The 16,648-nt window shown below is 40.0% G+C and overlaps 1 protein-coding gene across 1 annotated transcript in view; it reads right to left on the bottom strand.

Moving 5' to 3' along the window:
- The window catches only part of LOC137225992 (transcription initiation factor TFIID subunit 4-like), a 289,701-nt gene that overhangs the window by 60,730 nt on the left and 212,323 nt on the right, over nucleotides 1-16,648 (bottom strand). The window contains exons 5-6 of the mRNA XM_067739937.1: nucleotides 5,618-5,731; nucleotides 1,874-1,972 (exon numbers count right to left, since the gene is read on the bottom strand). Of these exons, the coding sequence (XP_067596038.1) occupies nucleotides 1,963-1,972; nucleotides 5,618-5,731 (124 nt within the window). The 3' untranslated portion in view covers nucleotides 1,874-1,962. The remainder of the gene's footprint in view (nucleotides 1-1,873; nucleotides 1,973-5,617; nucleotides 5,732-16,648) is intronic.

Raw genomic sequence — 16,648 nt, 5'->3', positions numbered from 1 at the left:
ACCCAACACCGTCCATTTCATCTTGACATTTGAAAGCAGAGATCTCCTTGAGCCCATCACATATGTCCTGCATTTCCCAGCTTTATTTCGAGACCTATTTCATCTGTCGCTGTTTATACCTCTGCTCAGGTTCCTGGTAAATGGTCTGTTTCTGTCAATGACTTTTTCATCTATGTCAGGGAAAGGCCCATTAGACAAATCCAATGGGACAAGTTCAGAGAGTTTGTCAGTTCCTGTCACCTTCAGGTCTGGCTGTGCAGTGGAGCACAGACGCAAAACAGACTTGTCAAGATGGGCAGCTTCTTCTGGAAGAAGTTTATCTCAATGGAGAGAAACATGTGATGGCTGAAAAGCATCGAAATACCAGCACCTCCGCCTGGGAACAGCACAGGGGGCTGAAAAGAGCTGACTGCGAATAAAGTAAGTATCAATCCGCTGTGCACAGGAGGGGTGGGGGGACAAGGATACATATCCCAAATATGAGTGGGTGTTTGGCAAGAGGAAGCTGTCATTTCTAACATCAGTAATTATTTTCAACTTAATAATTGATAATTATTGATAAGAGAAGTGAAAGTATTTTATGTCTTACTTCTCTGAGGAGGTAGAAGAGAACTTCCACATGTTCCCATTGCAGAGTTGACTAAGCCCCTGTACCCTCAACCTCATATATTCGACCTCCCATCTTTCTGCAGCGAGTAAAAGGTCCCGGTAGCACTCTAAGCACAAATCTTCTTGTCCACTGGAGTCTCTTGCCTTATCGCCTTGTCAAGCACTCACTCCCAGAGTTGTCCTTTGCCTTCTGCATTATCCGTTCCTCTCTATTGGTCATTCCTTTCGGCTTAAACATGCTATCATGACTCCCATTAAAAAATCCAGTCTTTTAACCCCATATCCCCTTTGAATTGCCACCCATTTTTTTTTCTCCTTGCTTTTTAGCAAAGTTCCTTTCTCTACTTCCTGCTGCTCCCCTCGTTCCCTTAAACAACCTCAGGGAACAATTGTTGTTATCAAGGCCACCAGTGATCTCCACACAACCAAATTCAAGGACTCCGTTTCACAACATTTGCCCTAATTGGTTGCTCCATGTAAAATGTGATATAATACGTTTTCCTGCTTATCCAGTCATCATCTGCGTCCCCACGCCACACACACACACTGTAATATAAACAATTCTCATGGGAAAATAGCAACTTCGCTCCGTTTACCGTGTGTCCCCAGCTCCTAGATCACTGCCCCTGGCACATGTTAGGTCTTCGATAAATACTTGCTGAATAAATGCCTGAATGAACAAATCGATTGGTTTGGCTCTGCTGGTTATCTGGTTATTGGTAAGTAAGGGTAATAATTTCTTTGAGACATAACAGTAATTTCTTCAGCCTAATATTTTGCCATGGTCTGGGAATGTGATGTTGTTCACTCTCAGAAATGGAGTGGTGAGGCAAGAAAAGTGAAGCTGTTATGTATTGAGTGTCTACTATATGGCAAGCACTGGACTAGCCACTTTCATATACAATTTCTCCTTTACCCCTCACAATCTTATAAGACACAGGCTATTATTATCTTCATTTTGCAAATGAGAGAGGTAAATCAGCTTGTCCAAGTTTACCCAAACACGAGTCCAGCGGTGATGAACTCATGCAGTTTTCTAGTTCCTTTGGTGCTTAGATATTAAATGCTGTGAATTCACAGAAAACCAAAGCAACTGAGCTGATAAAGATATAAGTCAAAGCTTCCAAAGTAAAATATATATTCTTTTCGGAATATTTGTGGTGTTGTTTCTATTGTCAAAGAACATCAGAGTTTCACCTAAGTAAATAAAACAACAGAGCTCAAAGGGACTTTATTGCTTGTTTTCTTTCCCCAGCACACTCACCTGAGGCTTACAACCATTATCTATAGGATGCATGTAGTTGTAGAGCAGCCATCTGGTTAGGGGTGCCAGATAAAACACAGGACGTCCAGTTAAACTGAACTGCAGATGAAACACAAATAATGTTTTAGCCTAAGTATGTCCCAAACATTGCACGGGACATACTTATTCTCAAAAAATATTCATTGTTTATCTGAAATTCAAAGACAGCTGTGCTTCTACATTTTTATTTGCTAAATCTGTCAACCCTATATGTGGCAAATGTGTCCTTCCATGCTTGTCCCTCCACTCTGCCAGACAGTTTTATCAAGGCAACAGAAAAAGGAAAGAAGCAAGGGCCACTATGAAAAGACTTTGAAGCAATTAGAGCCAATGACTGCTGTCTTGCTTTTTATGAGGGAAGGCCTGGGACTGCTAGGAGATAAGTTTTGTAATAGTTTAGGTTTACCTCCAGACCCCTTTGAGCACCACCCTCTGCTTCTCAGGCCTTCTCTCTGCTGCTCAGAAACTGAGCAACTGTGGACAAATCCCTTATGTTCTCTAGCCTCATTTTACCCATCCACAAAATGACGGTAGTCTTAGGTGTTAGAGAGAAAAGAAAATAGGTGATGTGATGGGACTAACTTCTGTAGATATGATAGTTGGGCAAGATCTCAGTGAAGTTTTTTAACAGAAACTCGAATGATTAGAAGAGAGCAGCCATGTTCTCCAAAGAAGACACAATACAGATGGCCAAAAGAACATGAAAAGATGCTCAACATCACTAACTATCAGAGAAATGAAAATCAAAACTACAATGAGGTATCACCTCACACCAGTCAGAATGGCCATCAACAAAAAGTCTATAAACGATAAATGCTGGAGAGGATGTGGAGAAAAGGGAACCCTCTTGCACTGTTGGTGGGAATGTAAATTGATACAGCCACTGTGGAGAACAGTATGGAGGTTCATTAAAAAACTAAAAACAGAACTACCATATGACCCAGCAATCCCACTACTGGGCATTTACCCTGGGAAAACCATAATTCAAAAAGAGTCATGTACCACAATGTTCATTGCAGCTCTATTTACAATAGCCAGGACATGGAAGCAACCTAAGTGTCCATCAACAGATGAAAGGATAAAGAAGATATGGCACATATATACAATGGAATATTACTCAGCCATAAAAAAGAATGAAATAATGCCATCTGCAGCAACATGGATGGATCTAGAGATTGTCACACTAAGTGAAGGAAGTCAGACAGAGAAAGACAAATATCATATGATATCACTCATATGTGGAATCTAATATTAAAAATGATACAAATGAAGTTATTTACAAAACAGAAACCGACTTACAGACATTGAAAACAAACTTGCAGTTATGAAAGGGGAAACGTAGTGGGGAGGGATAAATCAGGAGCTTTGGATGAACATACACACACTATTATAAACAAGAATGATGACTAATGGAGACATACTGTATAGCACAGGGAACTCTACTCAGTATTCCGTGATAACCTACATGAGAAAAGAATCTAAAAAAGAATGAATACATGTATATGTATAACTGAATCACTTTGCTGTACACCTGAAACTAACACAACATTGTACATCAACTATACTCTGATAAAATTAAAATATTAAAAAAAAGATAGACAAAGGAAAATTTCACTGATAAATCTTCTAACATTATGGCTTTATTCACAAAAATAAAAGATACTAGTACCAAGGAGGGGAAAAAAAAAGAAGAAAGCAACCATGAGAAGAGTGTGTGTGTGTGTGTGTGTGTGTGTGTGTGTGTGTGTTTATGTCTGTGCAACTACAGATAAGATAGAGGAGATGAGGGCTAGATGGGACAACGAGTACCAAGTGTTTAATGGGGACGAAGGATTCCATACTGACCTGTCTTTTTAACAAAAATAAAAGGAACCAGATTCAGAGTAAAGTAAAAACTTGACAATGGGAGCAAAGCAAGACTAATCTATAAATCACATTCCCTGAAGTTGATTTAAGTAGTGAACAGAAATGCATGCTAAGTGAGGAAGAAAATATAAAAACTGGGCATAAACACAGCTTGAAGTTATGATCAAATTAAAGTTACAACAAATTTAACCCCATTGATACTTGACATTGTGTATCTGAAGAAGGGCCGTGCTACGGACTGAATTGTGTCCCTCACTTCAAGTTCCTATGTTGAAATCCTAACTCACAATGCAATGATATATTTAGAAAAAGAACCTTTATGGTGGTAATTAAGGTGAAATGAGGTCATAAGAGGGGTCGTAATCCAATAGGACTGGTAGTCTTATAGGAAGAGGAAGGGAGAAAGATCTTTCTTCCCAACTGCATGCGCTGAGGAAAGGCCACATGAGGACAGAGCAAGAAGACGGCCATCTGCAAGCCAGGGAGAGAAGCCTCACCAGAACCCAACCAGGCTGGCACCCTGATCCCAGACTCTAGCCTCCAGAACTGTGAGAAAATGTATTCCCGTGTTCAAGCCACCCAGCTAATGATATTATTGTTATGGCAATCTAAGCAGACTAAGACAGAGTGAGAAATTAAAATATGTTTAGAGGAACACTCACACACCCATTTTAAGAGCCTTATTGTGTGAAAAGTCTACAGTTATTTAATATCAAGTAGAATATGGAGCGAGAAAGAGAAATGAAGTCAGTGAGATAGACAAAAACAACCTAGCAATTAATGGAATAAATAACCAGGAACGAAACCTCTTTTCCAGCGTTGGGACCAGCCTTGGGTTTACCAGGTTCCCAAATGAAAGGAAATGATCGTGGGAGATCAGCCATCTCATGTGGAGGGCACAACTGAATGAGCAAAGGCAAATGTGCAGCACGGGGAGAGTACCCAGCACCAGTTAGAAACATCTGAACTCTAACTGTGAAAAATTCCAAGACCTTTAGTATATTGATTCATCCATTCTCGTTATTCTTTCTCTTAGGTTTTAAAGAGAAAAAACAAGGCACAACCCCTTGTCCAAGGTTCATTCATTCAAGACTTCATGTCAGGGAATGGGAGTATTCAAGATTTAATGATGTGGAGATTCCTGCTCACAAAAATGCTCAGTTCTGTAGGAGAGATGTTCAGAAAATCTGAGCAATGCAAAGCCAGTTTTGCAAAAACATTGGATAAACAACTGTCATAAGACTGGATGGATGGATGGATGGATGGATGGATGGATGGATGGATGGGTGAATGGGTGAGACAGTGATTGTTACAGACGTTCACAGAAGGGCTAGAGTCCTGATGCCAGCCTCTGGCTGTGTTCAATCTATTTGAGCACAGGCATTGATCATTCTCTGACAAACTGATAACATCCTGTATATGGCTCCTCTACTATGAGCATCTAAGAAACATGAACATCTTATTTGCTTTTGTTTTCCCAAAAACCTAGCCTTGTCACCATGAACTGGGACTCTGACAATTCCATTGACTCTTGAGCTGTCTTGTTCTCCCTGTCACTACTGGGGGTCTGTTTAATGAACTCATTCATTTATTCATTCAATAAATAGTTAAGTGCTTGCTACATGCTATGTATTGCTCTAAGTTCTGTGGCTACATTAGAAAGCAAATGTGCTTATGTTCTGCTGAGAAAAAAACAGAAAATAAACCAAAAAATAAAACATATAGTACATCAGAGAGTGATAAGTGCTATGGAGAAAAGTAAAGCAGGGAAGATGGACAGAGCAAGCCAGAGCGGGGCGGGGGGTAAGATGTTTAAAAATGTGCTCAGGGAAGACTCACCAGGAAGGTGACCTGTGAGCAAAGACCTGGAGGAGTTGGAGTGGCCCACACAGCTCTCTCGGGTAAATGTGCTCCAGCCAGAGGGAAGAACGAAGCCCAGATATCAGAGTGTGCCTGGAATGACAAGGAAAACAGTAGATGGACCATTGCATCAGGACAAAGGAAGGGGAAGACAGAGGATATAATGTCAGAAAGAAGAGGGGAAGGGAGAGTCCCATGGAGGGCCCTGTCGGCCCTGGTAAGGATTTTGGCTTTTTTTTTTTAACTTTTGAATTAAAATGGTACAAACAAACTTATTTACAAAACAGAAATAGTCACAGATGTAGAAAACAAATTTATGGTTACCAAGGGGGAAAGTGGAGGAGGCGAGGGATAAATTGGGAGATTGGTACTGACATATCCACACTACTATATATAAAATAGAGAACCAATATATATCTACTGTATAGCACAGGGAGCTCTGTTCTATACTCTGTAATGACCTATATGGGAATAGAATCTAGAAAAGACTGGATATATGTATATGTATAACTGATTCACTTCGCTGTACAGCAGAAACTAACACAGCATTGTACATCAACTATACTCCAATAAAAACTAATTTAAAAAAAATTTTATTATTGAAGTATAATTGACATGCAACACTGTATTAGTTTCAGGTGTATAACGTAATGATTCAATATTTGTACACACTGTGAAATGACCACCACAATAAGTCTAGTTACCATCCATCACCACATTAAGTTACAATTTTTTTTCTTGTGATGAGTACTTTTAAGATCTACTCTCTTAGCAACTTTTGAATATGCAATATAATATTAACTATAGTCACTATGCTCTGTTTTACACCCCCGTGACTTATTTATTTATTTGTTTTTGTTTTTGTTTCTGTTTTGCGGTGCGCGGGCCTCTCACTGTTGTGGCCTCTCCCGTTGCGGAGCACAGGCTCCGGACGTGCAGGCTCAGAGGCCATGGCTCACGGGCCCAGCCGCTGCGCGGCATGTGGGATCTTCCCGGACCAGGGCACAAACCCGTGTCCTCTGCATCGGCAGGCGGACTCTCAACCACTGCGCCACCAGGGAAGCCCAACTTATTTATTTTATAACTGGAAGTTTGTACCTCTTGATCCTCTTCACTCATTTCACCCACTCTCCCAACACCCCTCCCCTTTGGCAACCACCAACCTGTTCTCTATATCAATGAGTTTTGTTTTGTTTCATTTGTTCATTTGTTTTATTTTTTAGATTTCACATAGAAATGAAATCATACAGTATTTGTCTTTCTCTGTATGACTTATTGCACTTAGTATATTACCCTCAAGTTCCATCCATGTCATTGCAAATGGCAAGCTTTCATTCTTTTTTATGGTTATATTCCATTGTATATATATCTATACCTATCTATCTATCTATCTATCTATCTATATCACATCGTCTTTATCCATTCATCTGTTGATGGACATTTAGGTTGCTTCCATATATTGGTTACTGTAAATAATGCTGCAATGAACATAGGGGTGCATATAACTTTTCAAAGTAGTGTTTTTATTTTCTTTGGATAAATACCCAGAAGTGGAACTGCTGGATCATATGGTAGTCCTATTTTTATTTTTTTGAGAAGCCCTTCATAGAGTTTTCCATAGTGGCTGCACCAATTTACTTTCCTATCAACAGTGCCCTGCGTTTCCTTTTTTCCACATCCTTGCCAATACTTGTTATTTCTTGTCTTTTTGATAATGTCCATTCTAACAGGTGTGAGGTGATATCTCATTGTGGTTTTGATTTGCATTTCCCTGATGATTAGTAAGAGAAGGTGGTGACTCCGACCAGGTGTTAGTGGCAGAGGTGGCGAGAATATTAGATTTTAAATATCTTTGGGGAGTAGAGTCGATAGGACTTGCTGGTGGTTCGGATGTGGGGTTTTAATGAGGAGACTTCCATTATGTTCCCAAGCACCCCTGGTATAAATAGTGGCTTGCTACATGGCATCTTCTGCTGAGGGCCCTCCTTTAACTGATTGGTTGGCCCAGTTTGAACTGGGATCCTTCCAGTCCCACAAGTCCCTTTCCTACCTCCACAATCATAACTGTGATTAGGATTGATGGTCTCCCCACCTTTACAGCCTCCACTGACCTGTCACCCTTTTTTTTTTGCGGTACGCGGGCCTCTCACTGTTGGGGCCTCTCCTGTTGCGGAGCACAGGCTCCAGACGCGCAGGCTCAGCGGCCATGGCTCACGGGCCCAGCCGCTCCGCGGCATGTGGGATCTTCCCGGACCGGGGCACGAACCCGCGTCCCCTGCATCGGCAGGCGGACTCTCAACCACTGCGCCACCAGGGAAGCCCGACCTGTCACACTTTTTGCCAAGCCCAGCCCAGGGTCCATCCTATAACTCTCCATTTCCTACCTCTCCTTGCCTGCATTTAGGTTCCCATAAGAATGGAAAATATGGGTCTGAAGGAAGAAAAGGCTCTATCTAGATGAAAATGGGTCCAAGTGGGGAGAGCAATTCCAAGCCAGGATAACTGTTAAGGGAAAGCATTGGACCATGTACTGTAGCCCTGAGACGATCAGAACAGCAAGACCAGACATTGAAAATCAGCACCTTTCTAGTTTTCTACCCACCATCTGTTTTCAGATTTCAAGGCATTTGGGGTCAAACTGAGATGTCTGCAGTTGCCATCTGAGAACAAGAATAGATAAAATATCTAAAGAGAGTGGCTCTTGCAAACTGTTAATCTTACTCATGATAGTTTAAGCAACAAAGAAAAGAAGAAGGGACAAAAGAGAGAAAGGAAGAAAGAACAAAACAACAAAAAAAGAAAGATTGGTTCTTTCCCATTAGCTATTTTATAGAAACCAGCAACGGGTTATAACCACATGCTACACTATTTACCTAACTTTCAAAAAGAATCCAAGCCATCAACCCCCTGTATACTATCTTATGATTTAAATCAGGACATTTTTTATGGCAGCAATTAAGAACTCCTCTCAGAGAATGAGGCTGAGCCTGCTAAGTCTAACCAAATCGTTTTTTTAGTATTAAAACATACACTGCATAAATACTTTGGAACACAGTTGATGCAATATATCCTGACTGCTTTTCAAATTCCTGATCAGGATTTCCAGACATTCAGAAATGCCGGGGGTGAGGATGGGGGGTGGCGGGGGGGGGGGGGGGCTATGTGCACGTGTTGTCATTTTAAAGGATCCAATGCTATAATTCTCTCATGTGGAAATTTTCCACTGACTTCAGATTTGCTAGTATGAACCACCAGATCCTCAAAGATTGTGCTAGGGCAATTTGGAGGCATACTTCCAACCTCTTGGTGGAATAAATTATAATATGCAATGAAGTATTTATTTTCTAGGGCTTGTTGTGTTTTTATCCCTCCCACAAACAAAATGCAAACCATCACAAATTAAATAGATTCCTCAAGGTCTGAAGGAGGCTTCTCAGGCTGTTTTTTGTACACTCAGTGGCATGTCGCAACAGATGTTAAAGGGCCAGCCCCAAAAGGAGACTGTTTTAGAGATAAGATGTGAAATGGAAGCAGGGGACTTGCAGGTTTTCCCCTCAAGAGATTTTGATAATGAAGTGACATGGTGGGTGAGCATTAATCTCAACCCCTTCCTAACCTCTTTGTGTGTCTCCCTCTGAGGTCTTTCAGTTCCCAGAGTAGCAGGTTCAACAGAATGTTAGCTCCCTAGAACCTACCCACTTTTCCCCCCACCTTAATTACTGAAATAATCTTTTCAAACAGCTATTACGTTGAAGGACTCTTCCACCAGATGCTACGCTTCACCTATGTCCCTGAGGAGTACCTCTTACCTGTTTTTCCTACAGAGGCTGAAGTGGCTAGATTCACTGTCAAGTAGAGGAGGTGGCACTGCTCCTGATATGTTGAATTTGTGGAACTGAGACTTGGAACTCAGAACTCTGAAACTGCATCTGGACAGCACCTCTACACACGGCTCGCTTAGACCCTCACAGAGGCGGGCACGGGGCCCATGAAAGTCATAATGTCTCCATGTGCCTGCCGTCTCTAGCCTTCATTTATGAACGAAAGATATCACTCCTGATGACGAGCCTCCCTTTCATACTGTATACTGCACGTAATTTGGAGGTCATAGGACTGGGGTGGCCCAGGGACACCTGAAATAGCTCTGGGCAAGTCCCTCCCTCGTTCACATTTGCCACCATCTGTCCAGCTCTGGTCCTGACCCTGTCTTTACCCTGCTTATCAGAAACACAGGATGGCAGTTGGGTTTGGGGGTGTCCATCCACTCACACGCCATTTGTAGGATCTGCCCCTGCCTAAGGCCACTGCCTCAGGGCCTGTTCTAATGTCTATGCTTGTGCCTAATGAGAATGTGCATAACAGATAGCTTATTCAAAACCTAAAATCTAGTTAGTGTGGCAACAGGAATTAATAGGCTCCATATTCTTTTACCTACCTCTGGCTAGAAATGATAACTGAAGCCAGAAGTTACAAGCTTCAGTGAGCAGATTAATGAGAAAACTTGAAAGCTTGGGAGGCAGTCAACACAGGTAGTTTGAGTAGACAAATCTTTCAGTTAGAAATTACATCTTGATAAATGGTTAAGGAAATTATTATTGAATATTTACATACCAGTTACCATAATGTAAGCTGCATCAATCCATTGTCTGTACTTAAAGTTTCTCCCTAAGCCTATTTCTTACTGCAAAGAGATTTCTTGTGATATTAAAAAGTTTGTTTTAAGAGTTCTAAGAACTGTTATGGCTTTGAAACTATAAATGTTCACTATGGGAAACTACATATGTTGTGGTTTGTAGTAGAAAACAGTGTAGGTTTACTTTTCTAATCTATGTTGGTCATTGAGGTTGATATAAACCACCAATCTTGTTCACTGCTCTCAGTCTAAGGTACTCAACCACTGTGAAAGGGCTGTGCTATATCTCTTAAAATTAAAACATAGCTAAAGGCATTTCTGCTCATAAAGATTTATCTTACAATTATAATTAAGGTGTTGATAACAATATATCTTTTAAACAGAATGAGAACAAGATACGGCACGTTAGTAACAAGATTCTAGGGATTCTATTGTTTTCATTTCAGAAAAACTCTTGTCTTCTACATTTAGTTTTTAAATAAACATGTAGGTAAGTTGAAAAAGGAAAAGACAGTCACTCCAACGGTAATTTTCATGACAACCTGATTAAGATGAGAATATGGGCGGGTGGGACTGTGCACAAAAATACCTAACACAGAGGGTAGCCTATGCGAGGGGATTGATAAATGCAGACTGAATCTGATGTGCAACAATCAAAGTTCCTTTATACTAAAGTTAGTCTAATCCTAGAGATAGAGGTTACCAACCACATCCTCTGGAATGTTATCTAACCCCACCCCAGTCCTAAAATTTCCTTTTTATCCTCAAGAGGAAGCTATGGAAAGGAGGTCTACCATGTGAGGTGTCCCAAGAAGAGGAGAGGTGCGCTGTTTCTTCTCCAACTCACATCACCTTTGTCCCTACAGGAGCCTTTCCCAGGTCCCATTGCCATGAGCCTGGTTTACGATGCTTGTGCTGCCCTTGTGAGTACCTTCCTCTTCTTGAATCAGAGATCATCAGTCCACAGGCATTCCCTACCTCCTGAAATTTTCATACCTGTCCTGTAGAGCCACAGATGTGCTGCCCAGATTCTCCTTCAAGGGAGGATTTGATGGGATAGCTGGCAGCAGTCGTGTGCCAGCTGCCAGCTGTTTTGGGGTCTGCCTCAGCTGCAGAGACCCTCCTCCCCGAGGTCACACTCTTTCCCGACAGCTCACAACCCTTGCCTGAGACAGCTGCCCACTTGAGCATGACTCCAATGGGCACTATTCACTCCAACACTCCTGGTGAAATTGGCCCAGGCCTTTTGGGCCTGCATCACAGTTGGGCTTCGTCCTCTGCCCAATCTGCTCCCGGTTCCTCCCCTCTACAGGTGTTGAACCCAGTGAGCGTATTGCTCTGGAAACTCCAGCTCAGTTTCTGTTTCTGGAGAGTCCAACCTGAGATGGCTGTTACGTATTTCAATCCCGTCATGAGATTACTGCCAAATGATCAACCTGACAAATTCAGGTGAAGGGAGAGGAACGTCTAGAAGCTCATTAGCCTACATCAGTGGTCCTAAATATTTTAGCCTTTAGAAATAGAACCCTTTCTTCAAATGATGAAACCATAAAGCAGAATCAAGTGGGGCATCTCAGTTGAAACTTCTGTGGCAGGCCACAGAGTCCTAGAGAGATGAAAATCAATGGACCGCATAAATCCGTGGTTCCCAACCCACATCAGGCATCAGAATCCATTGGGGACATTTAAAAGATACAGATATCTGGCCCTTACCCCTGAGATGCAGTTTCAATGCTGTAAAAGTCCTTCGGGTGAATCTAAGAGACAGCTTGGGCTGAGAACTCATGAACTCTAAGGCATTTTTACCCTCTGCAGGTCTGTCATCCAGAACACAAGATGGCCCTTTCTCCAGTATAAACATTTAATACAAGGTCTCTACCATCCAAGGCTAAAGAGCCAATCTAGCCTTTATATTAATAGAGGGATTTATTTTTAATTACTTATTAATATCACTGGCTATAGTCTCCTCCAAAAATCAAACAAAAGAAATGACAGATGAGCTAATGTCCCTTCTGACCTCCCTCCACCCCAGCATAAAAGGGCTTCTCCTAATACTCCTGGATCCCATTTTTCCTCTGCTGCCATATACGTCCTAGAACTCCTAGGACCCACAGGCCCCAAAGCTCCCCAAAAGAGAAGACGCTGTCTAACTATGGGGAGATCCCTCGCTGGCCTTACCTGCCTTCCCAGGGGCCAAATCCACAGGAAGCTTCAGTAGGACTCCTGGCTTTGTTGTCATCCAAAACCCCATTTAAAGAGTCAAATTGCATTTGTTCTCGTTTACCCTCCTGAAGCTGGAGACAGATGCACAGAGAATTCTTCTCAATTGGCTGTCCTGACTTTCACCTTTTTTATAGCAAATTTTCATTTTCTATCGTTCTCAAATATATATATATGTTGGCCCTATGTTTATTCTCCCAAACTACCTAAAAATTGGTACGATTGAATTTCCTCTGGTTGTTTGTAAAAGAGCACCCACTTTTTTTTAGAATTTGGTTGCTTCTCTTTATAGATGCCTTTTTGAATACTTGATCTTCAATGTTTTTTTTTTTGTTTTTTGTTTTTTTGGTTAAAGTTGATAGCAAGTGTTCAAGTAGTTTGTACAATGCCTGAGATTATTCATGATCAACTGGTACTCAAGGATCCTTCTATTTTTGGTCAACTTATAATTTCCACTCCATTTAGTGCTAGGAAAATAGGAGTTTCCTTTTGCTAAGAGTCCCTCTCTGAGGAAACCTGGATATACCCACTGATCTCATCTCCAATTTGATCACAACACTGATGCGAGCAGAATTGTGAGAATAGAGTCCAGTAAAATCGTTTTGATTCTAAAGAAACAACATATGCTGAACATCTAATACCCTCCCTAGATATATATATATGCACTTATGTATATGTTCATAAAGAATATAAGGTATTATTTTGTGGGTACTATATAAAAGTGCTAAATATATATATACACACACACATATATTTCAGTAATTTGTACTCAACAGTATATAAATATCTGATTCATTTTAAAAAATAAATATTTATTGAAATTAATATACACTAAGAGAAAGGCACAAGTCGTTAGTGTATAGCTCAAAGAATTTTCGCAAGGTGAACATTCCCCCAGTAACCAGCACCAAAATCAAGAAATAGAATATTACTATCACCAAAGAATCCTGCCTATGTCCTCTCCCTGTTTCTAGGCCCCAGTCGCTAACCTAAATGTATCATCTTATATTAGTTTTGCCTGTTTGTGTACTTTATGTCAATGGAATTACAGAGTGTGTTCTCTTGTGTCTACTTTCTTTCAATATTATCCTTGTAAGAGCCATCCATGTTTTGTATGGTAGCAAGAGTTTGTTCATTTTCATTGATTGAATATAAGAGAAATCATTTACTCATTCTACCACTGATGGACATTTGTTTGGGGGGTGGGGAGTGCTATTATGAATACATTTGCCACCCACTCTCTTATACATATGTATGTATGTATATGTATTTTGGCATGTGTATGTAAGCATTTCTATTGAGTACGTGTCTGGGAATGAAATTGCTAAATGATAAAATATACATATATTCAGCTTGGTAGATACTGCCAAACACATTTTGAAAATGATTGCACCAATGTATATGCAGAAGTATATGAGAGTTCCAGTTGTTCCACATCTTGGTCAACATTTGGGTTTTTTTTGTTTTTTGTTTTTCTTTTTTGCGGTACGCGGGCCTCTCACTGCTGCGGCCCCTCCCGTTGTGGAGCACAGGCTCCAGACGCGCAGGCCCAGAGGCCATGGCCCACGGGCCCAGCCACTCCGCGGCACGCAGGATTCTGCCGGACCAGGGCACGAACCCGCGTCCCCTGCATCGGCAGGCGGACTCCCAACCACTGCGCCACCAGGGAAGCCCAACATTTGGTATTTTTTTGTCAGTCTTGTTATTTTCATTCTAACTATCCTGGCAGATAAGTAGTGGTATCTCATTATGGTTTTAATATACCTTTTCCCTGAATATTAATAAGGGTGAGCACTTTTTAATAAGTTTATTGGACATTTGGATATCTACTTTTATGAAGATTTCATTCAAGTTTTTTGCCTATTTTAAAGCTTCAGTTAATTAAGACAATGTGTATTGGCATAAGGATAGACAAATAGATCAATAGAAAAGAACAGAAATTCCACACATATACTATCACTTGATTTGAAATAAAGCTGGAAGTGATAAAAAGTGGGGAAAAATGTTTCTACAGTAAATCATGTTGGGTCAAAAGGATATTCATATGGAAAAATATACATTTTAACCCCTACCTCACATCATAATCAAAAATAAATTTTAGATAGACTGTAGATTTCACTGTGAAAAGTAAAACAATAAATTTTTTTAAGAAAACAAAGAATAATATCTTAATGACCATGCCAAGTGAAAAGATTTCATAAACAGGATATAAAAAGCTCTAAGTATAAAGTGATAAATTAAAGTACTTTAAATTTCTGTTTATCAAAAGGCACCATTAAGAGAGTGAAAAGGTGAGCCACAAAAGATACTTACAAGAAATATATTGGGTCAGCTAAAAAGATTGTTTGGGTTTTTCCATAACATCTTGCAGAAAACCCAAACAAACGAATTTTTTGCCAACCCAGTATTTAACAAAAGACTCATATCTAGAACAGATTCTGTTAACTGTTGCATATTATTCCATAGTATGTATGTCATAGTTTATATTTATCCCCTAGTTATGATCATTTACTCTGTTACTAATAGTTCACTATTTTAAAACAGTGTGGTAATTAATACACTGGTACATCTTTGAGAGTTTCCCTAATGAACTACCCAGAAGTAGATTGCAGAGTCATGAGATAAAGCAGGGTTTCAAGCCACAAAGGCCAATGGAAAGATTTTTTTTCCCAGATGGGTTTTCTCCCATTTTGCAAATCTCACTCGGAAACTGTCTGCACTCTCTTGGCCGGGCCCCTGCCCAATTTTTTCTCCTTGAGGAGAAGACAAGAATTCTGATGAGAGGGGATAAAAGGACATAAGAAAATGTTTAGACAAGAGAGCTTTCCAATATTCTCTCAAAGACCTTCTTCTTGGCTTCTCAGCATTCTGAAAGAAATTATATTTATGACGTAGGTATTGACTTGAGCAGTATATCTTGTATGTCAATGATTAGTAAGTATCCTGAGGTCTTTTGAAATAAGGAACTTATCAAATACAAACTTCAACTAAATGATACGTTTTTTTGGTTCCTAAGGAGGGATTGGACATCTCTGTATTTTCAGCATTATTTACTGAAAGTATTTTTCAAATACATATCAATCTACTTTCCTGCTTTGGTAAGTACAATATCCTGACTACAGTTGATTATTTCTTTACAGGTATAAAATCTTAAGATACTCATGGTCATAATTTGAACATTAATCTCATCATACATGGCATTGATATAGAAAGTGTCCCTGGCACATTTTGCCCTAGAGTAGACTATAAATTTCTTAAAGGCAAGGACTACATTCAAATTCTGATTCTGTCAGGTACAAGGTTTGTGTTCTTGAGTGGGAGTATCTGATTCCCGCCATTCCCATCTGCAAGCCGGAAGAGACTGCCTAACACACAGGTAGGTTGTTGGAAGAAAATAAGTTCCTAGTATATAGTGGCATGGCACATAGTAGGACTCAGTGAATGTTCCTTTCACTTTTCTGAAATAATTTTTTCCCAAATTAAATTTAAATGAGTGTAGATGAGAATGCATATTTTTTTATACTAACGCATAAAGGATAAGAAATAAGCCTAATATAATTTTTTGCCTTGTGAATTCCATCTCATTTGAAAGTGAGGTGGCACAGAGAATTCCAGCATACTAAGATTTCTAATTATTTGGTTCCCATTAGTAATCAGGCAAACCTTCAGGCAGGCAACTTGGCAAAATGTGTCACATTTCCTTTGCCCCAGCAATCTCACTCTACTAGGTTAACCTAAGGAAGTAATTGAGCATGAACAAAGAATGAATGAACAAGGATATTCACTGTAAGATTGTCTATAATATTAAAACATCAAAAACAACCCTAAATCCTCATCAATAAGAGATGGGTAAAACACATTTTAGATTATCCATACAGCAAAATATTATGAAATCTTGAGAAATAACAATATAGCTTCATATTTATAGATGTATAGGATGCCTACAAAATCTTGTCGAGTGAAAAAAGCCAATTACAAAATAGTGTATATTAAACACTTTATTCCATTTTGGTCAAAAAGTGTGTATCTGTATGTACGCATGCATAGAAAAAAAGTCTTGAAAAATACACACCAACATGCTTATATGTTTATCTACATGTGGTAGGATTATGAATAATTTTCTCTTTCTTCTTAATACCTTTGTGTTTTACTGTATT

The sequence above is a fragment of the Pseudorca crassidens genome, chromosome 6, assembly GCF_039906515.1.
Source record: "Pseudorca crassidens isolate mPseCra1 chromosome 6, mPseCra1.hap1, whole genome shotgun sequence".
Classification (NCBI taxonomy): Eukaryota; Metazoa; Chordata; class Mammalia; order Artiodactyla; family Delphinidae; genus Pseudorca; species Pseudorca crassidens.
The sequence above is the reverse complement of the archived record's forward strand: the minus strand, read 5'-3'. Positions and strand labels throughout refer to the sequence as shown.